General features: G+C 33.9%; 1 protein-coding gene across 1 annotated transcript; it reads right to left on the bottom strand.

The window, feature by feature from the left end:
• Nucleotides 1-325: 325 nt before the first annotated feature.
• LOC143066297 (calmodulin-A-like) lies at nt 326-11,080 on the bottom strand. The gene is made up of 5 exons (XM_076239284.1): nt 10,951-11,080; nt 6,024-6,054; nt 4,832-4,975; nt 3,369-3,611; nt 326-556 (listed from the first exon to the last, which is right to left on the bottom strand). The coding sequence occupies exons 1-5, from the start codon at nt 10,969-10,971 to the stop codon at nt 528-530; spliced, it is 468 nt and encodes a 155-aa protein (XP_076095399.1). The 5' UTR covers nt 10,972-11,080; the 3' UTR covers nt 326-527.
• Nucleotides 11,081-11,664: the final 584 nt, after the last annotated feature.

Genomic DNA, 11,664 nt, shown 5'->3' with positions numbered 1-11,664 from the left:
AACAAGTTTTCTAAGTATTGTCCGCGGTTTAATGGTATCAGAACGGATAATCCTTCTACATAATAACGCGTTACGTGGCCACACCTTTTGAATTGGTTTAAAATAAAAGAAAAATAAACGAACACTTCATTTTCCCGCCTAAATGGCTTTTGAATTTGATACCATAAACAAAAGTATATATATTGATAACGGCCGCTGCTATGAAAGTTTTGTTACTACATCTCCAATACATTCTGGAGCTTGGTTAGGTTGTAATAAAACCCGGTAATCAGATTGCCTTTAATCAATGTTAATATAGAACTGGATGGAAAATAAACACTGTGCAATGGCTGATTTCAAATTTTAATATTCAAGCAATTTTTTATCAAAGAAAAAATGTAAAATTGTAACTTATACAGTTTCCAGCTTGCATTGACCGTTCAAACAAAATATTAAAAATGAAAAACATCAGAATACCAAGGCTTCATTAAATGTTTTGGTCCCTATGAATTCCTAAATAAAAGAATCTTCTTAACACCGTCCTTTCTTCAATATCTACACATTTTCCTCACGAATTCTGAAATCAAATTAAAAGTAATTTAATTTGTCCGATGTTGGCATATTTCATTGTAAATAAACACATCATAGATATCAGTATTAAAATTTGTACACCAGACGTGCGTTTCGTCTACAAAAGACTCGTCATTGACGCTTGAATAAAAAAAATTTAACAATACAGTTTTAATAAGACAACTAAGTCACGTTACTGCCAATACAATTAACAGGTTGTCATTTGTTATATCGTAATGTGTAGTGTCTTTTATGCAATAATGGTTAAAATATCAATGGCAGGTCTTCGATATATAATCTGTTAATTTTGATGAATTTAAACCATTATGCCGGCGTCACACATTGGCGTATAGACCGGCGTGCACCAAACGTACAGAGAAAATTGAAAAAATCGGTATACGTTAGTTGCACGCCAGAGGAACGCTGAGCAATCGTACCTGTACGCTACACGCACGTAATACATACGCTACAAGCGCGTTGAAAACGCTACAGATATGTTTGAGACACATTTAAGGCACGTTGTATACGCTTTAAGGTCGTTCGACTTTAACTTAAACGTATGCGTGTGTGTTTGTAGCAAACACCCCACAATAGAACGTCCAAGATACGACCGGGGCGCGTCTCAAAGTAGCGTGCGTTCAATCTACTTTAGACAAACGTCATGCATACGCCAGGCATACACCAACATACGTTTTTTGAACGCCCGACAAACGCTTAGGTACGCTTCTCGTACGTCAAATACACGCTTATAACTCGTTATACACACGTTACATATATTATTGACAGGTTGAATGCATCCAAAATCACTAGCGTGTTGGCAGCGTACATGATTTTTTAACACGCCCAGCGTACGTAGGACTTAAACGCTGATCTGTGACGCCGGTATTAGAGCCGGTGTCCTATAGCCAATCTTCCCCCATGCCAATTTTTCCGGGGGAAAAAACTGCATCGATCCAATTGCATGATCCAACTTTTCCCCCTCAATAAAATTGGAGGACAACCAGGATCAAACCAATTTTTCCCCCTTATAAGACGAGAAGCTAATGTTTCCCCTTGAAATATAACGTAGGCGATGTCAGTTTTATAAATATTTCTCAAAAAAAAAAGAAGAATAGTAACTTTTTTTATTAGTTTAGCGGTACCAAACCTTCATCGTATCAATATTTATTTGATGTATCGGGTGTTTTTAAGTTGGGATTTCGGGATTGACCCTTTCGGGATCCGGGAATTCTTTTTTCGAATTTTGGGGATGTCGGGATTTAAATTTATTTAAATTCGGGACCTCGGGATTTCGTGTTTTTAAGCCCGGGACTTCGGAATTAGGACCCTTCCTATCCCCTCCCCCGAGAATGATAATAGATATAAGAAGATGTGGTATGGGTGCCAATGAGACAATTAACTCTCCATCCAAGCCACGCTTTGTGAAGGTAAACCATTCTAGGCAAAAGAATATTTAGTTCTAAAGCGTTACTTGCATCACTTACATGTATATACAAGTGTAATCGTCATATTTTTTATAAAAAAGAAGATGTGGTGTGAGTGTTAGCCTGTTGTAAGAAAAACTAAACGTGCAACGTGAAATTTTGTGATAATAAAATGGTCCTTGGCTTATAATGAACCCCAATGAAAACTTGCTGGCAGTTCAAAGGATTATGGTATTACTAGTAGTATGGAGTATACATTTTGTAAAAAATAAAAATAATAAAAGTAAGTTGTTAGTTGCCAGGTCAAAAGAATGCATGCAAATGTCAGCATATTGAAGATTCGAACGATCAGACAAAATAATACAAAAAAAATGCAATTACAGACGGTAAAAAAATATAGATGATAAACATGAAGACAGACAGATTCACATGTAGACGCAGTATAGTAGACATATAGACCGACTGGTATACTTGTAGACAGACTGGTTGACACATGCACAGACTAGTAGAGATGTAGGCACACTAGTACTGGTGTAAACGTAAACTGACTTGTAAACATGTAGATAGATTAGTCAACACGGGTGGACATGTAGACATAATAGAAGACATAGACAGACCGGTGAATATGAAGTCAGACTGTTGAACATGCAGACAGACAAGTAGACACATAGACAGACCGATGAAAATGTAGACGGAAATAGACAGACTGGTAAACCTGTAGACAGATTTGTGAACACATATCCTGTTGAGAATGTAAACCGACTAGAGGACTATTAGAAAAAAACTGTGGAAAATACAGACTGACGAGTGGACACATATACAGCTGACGACCATGTCGACATTGACAAAAAATATTTAATTTTCAGACTGATATAAATATAGTGAAATCTATTCTATGGGGAAAGATTGGCATTGGGGAAAAGTGACAATACGTATACGTATTGCCAAATTACCGCGGGGGAAGAATGGCAATGATCCAAAATTTCCCTCGGGGAAAAACTTGCATGAGGGAAGAATGGCTATATAACACCGTGCATATTAGAAAGGTACTTGTCCATTACTAAAGGCAATTACTTTGACTTCTAGAGTGTTTTGTTTTGTATTGTTTAGTCATTTGAATGCTTTCGTATTATTCGTACCCACGTAACATTTTATCTTGTCATAAAGTAGAGTTGTTTCATTGGCAATCATACCAGATCTTCTTTTTTTATTATTTAATTTGAAAGCATTTCGGAGTCTTCATTTTTAAATTGAATTTTATTTATTTAGATGTCTGCTTTTAAAATTGTTCCTCAATATTTTTATTTTAATTATCTATTTTAATCCGGTATCTTTGAAAGTAAGCTCAGAGATTCCGTCGAGTTACATCTTAAACAAGAACGAAGAAGTACGCACCAATGTAGTTGATTTGACCGTCACCATTTGAGTCCGCTTCTTTTATCATGGCGTCTATTTCATCGTCTGGTAGTTTGTCACCAAATGTCGTCATAATCTGTCTCAGATCGTTTGATGAAATTGTTCCATTACCGTCATTATCAAAGACTTTAAATGCTTCCCGAATTTCTTCCTCTGAATCGGTATCCTTTGTTTTCTTAGCCATCATAGTAAGAAATTCTTGGAAGTCTATTATTCCATTTCCTATTAAAATGATAAATTCTAGTACCTTATTGTTTATATTTTAACATATTTTCAGACCACTATACTGTATTTAATGAATGTAATCTCTAAACTTGTAACACAATGCCAGAAGTTATATAAAAATAAGATATGATTGTCATTGAGACAACTATCCACTAAATTTCAAATGAAGTGGAAGTGAGCAATCAAAGGCAACCGCAGGTCTTGAGAAAAAAACCAACATACCGTATAGTCGTCTATAAAAGTCCCCGACATGAAAAATATGAAACAGTGCAATAATTATACTGGTTAACGCGCGTCAACATAGAGATTCATCAGTAGCGCTCGAATCAAAACAGTTCCAATTACGAAATTGAGTAGCATTGAGAACAAAAATCAACCAAATTTGACTAGGTTATAGAATTATGACCATCCTTTGGACTATCCCGTCTGATTGTAAAAACCTGTCTAAAGGGGTTTTCGTTTAGTTGTGTGGAATGAAGACACATTCGGTCAGAATAGTTTGTCTCGTAAATTCATAACACTTGCAACAACTATATGAGCGTGCCTGAGATAGCTGGCTGAAATTAAAAATGTCTTGCCAATGTACCCTCATACTGGTAGAAACCAATTGCGCACTCTTCATCAGGTAGGCCTATCGTACAGAATATATATACATTGTTTTTATTGTGAGTTTACTCTCGAACTTCAATTGCATGAGAGTATTGGTCATTGGACGTTAAACAAAGACTTATACTGTGTAACCCTGTTAAAGTAAGCATAGAGCAAGGCCCATAAGAAAGGATTTTCTTTTTTTTTCACAGTAGTAATATTCCTTTTATCTGGTTAAACCTCAGAAATTTCTAAACATCATTGAGATGATTGTACTGTTTACCACATTACGTTAAAAAGAGTAGTGAGAAGCGCAGAAGAATGAAAACGTGTCTATCCATCTTTCCATGTTTGGGGTTCTTCTTATAATGAAACAGAAGTATACATAAAAGCTTGATTACATAACTAGGGGGGGAATACCTTTTTATGTTAACCTGTTTTGACCTTTTTGTTGTTAGTTTTGTTTACTGTTATCTGAGATAAATTTAAACTGTTTACTGTTTTCAACTCGCTGTGTTAACTGTTATCAGCATTTTTGCATTTGTTTTTAACTGTTTCTACCAAAATCGAGGTGTTGTTTATATGTTTTAACAGACCCCCTATCGCCCCCTTCATAACTAACGTCTTACCGTCAACATCAACTTCACTGATTATGTTTTTTAGTTCTTGGTCACTTAGATTTTGACCTAATGACCTCATTATAACACCAAGTTCAATTGCTGATATCGTTCCGTCGCCATCTTTATCAAACAGACTGAATGCTTCCTTAAATTCTAGAAGAGAACATAAAAATTAAATTTAGAAGAGATTACATGTATATATGCTATCATTAGGGACGGGATAATAAATTCCGAAGTTTTACTATAGTGTCGAAGGGTACATGTAGCCGCTATAATACCTTTCTTTTTGTAAATTTAAACAGCCAAATTCTGTCAATGATTAAAGAAGCTAAACTCATTTTCGTGATGAGCTAATGAATGGACCTCATTCGTACTTCCAACAATCGACAAACAGGAAAAAGTGTAGGTGAATGTCTGCTGGATTTGTAAAACACCAAAGTACGTCCATTATTACTTTTGTTTTATTATTATTCTCTATTTACCTAATCCAATATATAAAAAAGATGCAAGTATGGGAAATAGGAAGTAAGCGTCTAACAAATAATAAAAATCTACTTAATCGTGCAAGAAACACTAAAATTTGTAATACATATAGGGTTTATCAACAAAAAACTGTAAAGAGCAATAATTCATCTATAACGTCAAGGTTACGAAAGTTTAAGGGTTATATATATGTTCTTATTGTATACTGATGTAGACTGAAAAACCTATAACTTGTAGATATCTTCTCTAAGTTCATTGATGGTTTTGCGATTATCTTATTTGTCCTAACATCTTCATTAACTTTCTATCTTTTCTAAAACAAGTATAAAATAATACGTTCGTTGTAACAGAGAGACGAAAGATAACATAGGGGAATTCAAATCATAAGTCAAAAATATACTGACCGGAAGCTGACCAATAGTTGTTAATTTCTGTGTTATTTGGCCTTTTGTGGAGAGTTGTCTCATTCACAGTAGTACCAAATCTTCCTTTTATATTGACAACGGCATGGCAACGAAAGAAAACGACCAACTGTTTCAGACCAACAACAGCGCACAAAACACAACAAAGTAAGAAAGCTAAAGAATTTCTAGAGAATGCATGGAATTAACCTCCGAAAAACAACATATTTCACAAGTATCAATTTGACAACTACAAAAATGTAGATCGTAAAATCAGGCAAGTATACACAGTAAATATAAAACAGCCATATACATACCTCTCAATTGTTCTTCAGAAATCTCATGAATCTGGAAATAAAATATATAGATGAAATAGTGTCGACCACAATAATCTGGAAATAAAATATAAAGATGAAATAGTGTCGACCACAATAATCTGGAAATTAAATATAACGATGAAATAGAGTCGACCACAATAATCTGGAAATAAAATATAAAGATGAAATAGTGTCGACGACGTTAATCTGGAAATAAAATATAAAGAGGAAATAGTGTCGACCCCAATAATCTGCAAATAAAATATAAAGATGAAAAAGTGTCGACCACAATAATCTGGAAATAAAATATAAAGATGAAATAGTGTCGACCACGTTAATCTGGAAATAAAATGTAAAGATGAAATAGTGTCGACCACAATAATCTGCAAATATAATATAAAGATGAAAAAGTGTCGACCACGTTAATCTGGAAATAAAATACAAAGATGAAATAGTGTCGACCACGTTAATCTGCACATCATACAAGACATAATAATTAATACTCACAATAGCCTCCATATTGTTTATTGCTTGTACATATGGTTTTCCTAAATAGCACTAGTTATAGTTATAATAATTCTGTGAACTAGTTTTCCATATATAATAATTAGTTAGAAAAGGAATAATTAATTTAATCAGATATATTTGATTATATTGTATATAGTGTGTATGATAGAACACCAACTTATATATACATCTCATCTCAAGGGTGGTATCGGTGATGAAAATCTGATTTCTCATTGTAAAACGGCTGAGTGTTATAAGTATCTGCTCAAGATCGTTCATCGCTTTCATTGTAATGTAGAATTCATTTTAAATATTCATGGCCATTACAATCCATTTATTTCTAATGCAATTTTTTGTATATAAGTAATTGTTATGTTACTCGATCCAGTAACGTCCATAGGGTATGGTAAATTGTTAGGATATAAACTCTTATTTCAAACGTCATCTTAAATTCAGTTGAACAGATTATAATCTAATTTTGGATGTAGCACGTCTTCTGGATGGCTGAAAGTTTTTTTTTGTATCAGCTCATAGACATAATTTTGTCATTGGATCATGACGTCATCAACGTTTTTCAAATGGAATTGAGAATTAAATCATAAGGAATAATTGTAATACTTTTTCTGTTTATTCTAAATAACCTAAAAAAATATAGTGCACACTTTTAGATACATGAAACACGCATCCACATTTTTTTTTAATGTTATTTCTTTATTATATATGAGTTACGATACCCCAATTCAGCTTTTTTTTTACCTAACTAAAACAAATATATTCAAAATTTTGATGAGTGGAAACTTTCAGTCACACACATTTAAAATCATATCTGATAAAAACACGTGAAGGTGCTATCCCGGCTACATGTATTAATAAGAGATATATTACCTTTCCCCTTAATTCCCCCAACACATATCCTCATTTTAGATTTTAATAAATTAAACTTTCATCAAAAAGTAGATCAGAAGTGACAAAGGCGCTAGTTTTAATACAACAAAGTGAGGACGGACGGATGGACGAGTCAAAAGCTTATACCGCTTTGTGGCTTTCGGTAAAAAAAATACTTATTAACTCAGGTTCATTTAAATTATTCTTATTTTCTAATAAATATTACTAAAGAAGAGAACGGCAATAACTGTCAGTAAATTAATTTAGAATATTGCCATCTACGATAAGTTGCTCTGGTCAAGCATGTTTTTACTTCATTTGAAAATTTGTTGCTTATTTTTATTGCATGCTATGTATGTGAGATTTGAACTTTGTATTACAGGTTGTTTTTAATGTCAAAATGCACTGTTTTATGTTATTTATTTGTTTTTATATTCGGTCAAAAGCTCCTTAGAGCTTGTGTTGCTTATTTGGACTCATGCCGAATCAAAATTAAGTTTTCTTATCTTATCTTATCTGATCTTACTTGAAAAGAAGAGTCGAATCATATAGAATTGGGAATGGAAATGGGGAATGCGTCAAACAGACAACACCCCGACCAAAGAGCAGAAAACAGCCGAATGCCACCCATGGGTCTTCAACACAGCGATAACATACATCACGCACACAGCACACAGACGCTTGGCTTTAGATTGCCCTAAACAAAAATGTGTACTAGTTTAGTAAAAAAAATGACATCACACTAAAGGTGTAATACCACCAAGGATTTTCCCCTATTAGTCTTTGATAAATTTGCACTTTTCGAAAAATTGTGCAGAATTTATCTTTTGTTTCAAATAAAGAAATACTTGACACGAGTAAAGTTTTATCCTGTCCAGTACTATAAAAACAATTTCACATAACATTTCATTGCATATAAGAAAATAACCATCACTGGAAGTTAACCAGTCAAATTTCTCCCCTTAGATAACCTGTGTACAAGCTTTAGTAACTATGTAACATCAAGTACAAAATATTCTATAGAAACCCCAAATAAAAAAATAATGGTGCTTTGAAATACCCAATACATATGTTATGTGACAAAAATGTTTTACTGCAATGAAATGTAGGATTAATTACCTACAACTGTCAAATTCAAGGAATTTTTTTCCGACCTATCCCTATACAACCGGATGTGACGTACCATGATTTGGTGGTATAACACCTAAACTCCGAAACTTATACATAAAGAATGTACAACCAACACACAAACAGCAATGCGCACAAATTGCAGTGACAGGCACTTCACCAGCACGATGTATCGTATTTAACGTTCAATAAACTTTTGTATTGCACATATGGCTAACCCCCTTTTTTTAAATGACTACCATGTGTTGGAACCCCTTTCTCTTTTAAAAATGGCTGGATCCGCATCTTTAGGTACCGAGCTTATGTTTTTAATTTGAAAATGATATAAATTGTAATAATTCAAATGACAACCATGCAAAATGGGTTTCTATAGGCTATTTTAGTCAATATTTATACTGACCATTAGCGATCCACAAGACTGCAGCAATTATTCTATACCATCTTAGGAACATCTCATTAAACCTCCTGAATGTAACGTACATAAAAGAAGGGCGAAAGATACCAGAGGGACAGTCAAACTCATAGGTCGAAAATAAACTGACAACACCATGGTTAAAAAATAAAAAGACAAACAGACAAATAATAGAACAAAAGACACAGCATAGAAAACTAAAGACTAAGCAACACAAACCCAAACAAAAACTGGGGTAATCTCAGGGGCTCCGGAAGGGTAAACAGATCCTGCTCCACTTGTGACACCCGTCGTGTTGCTCATTTTATAATAAACCCAGTAAATAGTCTAATTCGGAAGGTCACATTCGTGGCGAAAAGGTAAGTGGGTTGTATATAGTTACGACATGAGGAACATATTCGATATCATCTGTGAAATGTTTATTCCATAACGGTCAACCAACTCGTGATGGCGTCCGTAAAATTTACGAAGGGATGATTTCAGCTTCACCATTTGGAACTCTTGGTTTAATAGCTTCCTTGTGGACAGCAACCCTCTATCAAGGAAATCATGATAGGAAATACATATCGCATCAATTGGGAGATATACTCCGTATGCAGGCGATGCTGGAATGTTGCTACATAGAAATGGAAAGTTCACAATTGGGAAGCTGAAATCATCTCTTTTGTCGTAAAGTGTGGTTTCAACCGACCCTCATTGTCAATTTCTAGATGTAAGTCAAGATATGAGGCAGACTTAACTGTATCTGTTGTATCCTTTATCTCTAGTTAGATGAGATAGTTGCGTTCAACATAGTCACCAAATTTTGAATGATTTAGTGAGAGTACATCATTTATATAGCAGAGAGTTAAAGGATATTTCAACTTCTTATCTTTCTTCCTCAGAAGTTTGTGTATGAAGTCAGCCCAATAATAATAAAGAAACAAGTCGGCAACAAGAGGGGCACAATTACCGCTTCCACACGCTAACGGAATGCAGTGACCTAAGAATTGTTTAATGCTGTTTTACATTCCCTGGGAGAAAGGAAAGATTATAACAGAAATACTATTTAAAGAAGTTTACTAATACATCAGATTATCATAAAATATTAAAATCAATTAATCAACATTATTGCGGACTTAAATATACCAAAAAGAAAATACAATGTATATCTAGAACATAACAACTTGAAGAAAATAGAAATGATAACATAGATATTAGTTCTTCAAAAATCACTTATTTGTTCGAATAATATATATTTTAGTTTTATAAACACACACAGGTACAGATGTATCTATCTTACTTTAAACCACTCAAAATTAAAAGAAAGGTGGTATTTACTCATCAATTTTAATATAAAATAAATGAAGAATTTATTGGAGGACAAGAATGCCCCCGTTCAAGCTTTGTTCCAAGTTGAAAGGAGCCATCTCTCGGTAAATGACTCACAACCCAAAGTCTGTTTGCTAGTTGTCGTTATATGCATTGTGTATGAGTTTCATAAAGTTTGGATGAGCAAAACTTAGAAAAGAGTGCGGAGACAAAAATTGGACGAACGAAAGGACGGAAAGACGGACGTAGGGATGGACAGACGGGCGATGAAGGGTAACACTTAATGCCCCATTTGCCTATGGTGGGGCACTTCTTTGTTCTTGCAGATGTAGCCATCTTATATAAATGATCGTTAAACGCAAGCAGGACTAAACATCGTCCAATTTGTTTAGAACTTAAGTGCTACATTTGCGAAACAATTGGCGCTTGTTTTCCATATAAGTGTGTTTCAATAATGAATTATACGCCTTTTGCTTAAGATGCGATATGCAACCCCCTCCCTTTTTCCAATAATCGATCAATAAAGATTGCACTGACAATATGTTATCCGTTCTGTTCCAAAATACTAGTATGCAATAGTTAATTTTCCAAGTGTTCGTAATGTTTCATGAATTTTGTGCGAGGTATCTACAATAAAATATTTGTTTTATATTAAAGAAAAGCTAGATTAAAAAGAATACTCACATTTATAAGGTGGTCAGACATTTTTGTTTTCCTATGCTGCTCATGGCTGTTGAACTTCTGACATTAATTTAACGAACAGTAGTTTAAATATATTTTATCGTCAAAATAATACATGGCAAACAGATCGAACAGTGTATATATGAATAATTGAACACTTTTATAGACCAGTAAGGAGAAATAATAGATACGTCCAAAACTAATTGTGATCGTTTCGTGCATTCCAACTGAATTTATTAAAATAAACTTAGAATAACCACCTTAAAAAACCTGAAGCTAGGGAATGATTGTAATTGAACAATTTTAAATAATAAAATATCTATTGTTCTAAGTAATTAAAACAGAAACCCCAAATTTTGATATATCTACTTTCAGGTTTTTCTAGTCTCGACTGACATAGAATGCGAGAATTGTTGATGTCAATCCTTTAGCGGTAAAGGTGTGTATTTATAATTTTATATATATTATCTGTACAAAGCGTCACACATCAGAAGGTAGAAGACCTGAATAGTCTATACCTGAATTAATGTCGTAAATGCTAGAACAGACATTTTCGTCTATTAGAATAGATATAAGAAGATGTGGTATGAGTTCCAACGAGACAACTCTCCATCCAAGTCACATTGTCTAAAAGGTAAACCATTATAGTCATTATATGTCAAAGTACAGCCTTCAACACGGATTATTGGCTCACACCGACCAGCAAGCTGTAATTGG

This window comes from Mytilus galloprovincialis, chromosome 3, assembly GCF_965363235.1.
Source record: "Mytilus galloprovincialis chromosome 3, xbMytGall1.hap1.1, whole genome shotgun sequence".
Taxonomy (NCBI): domain Eukaryota; kingdom Metazoa; phylum Mollusca; class Bivalvia; order Mytilida; family Mytilidae; genus Mytilus; species Mytilus galloprovincialis.
The sequence above is the reverse complement of the archived record's forward strand: the minus strand, read 5'-3'. Positions and strand labels throughout refer to the sequence as shown.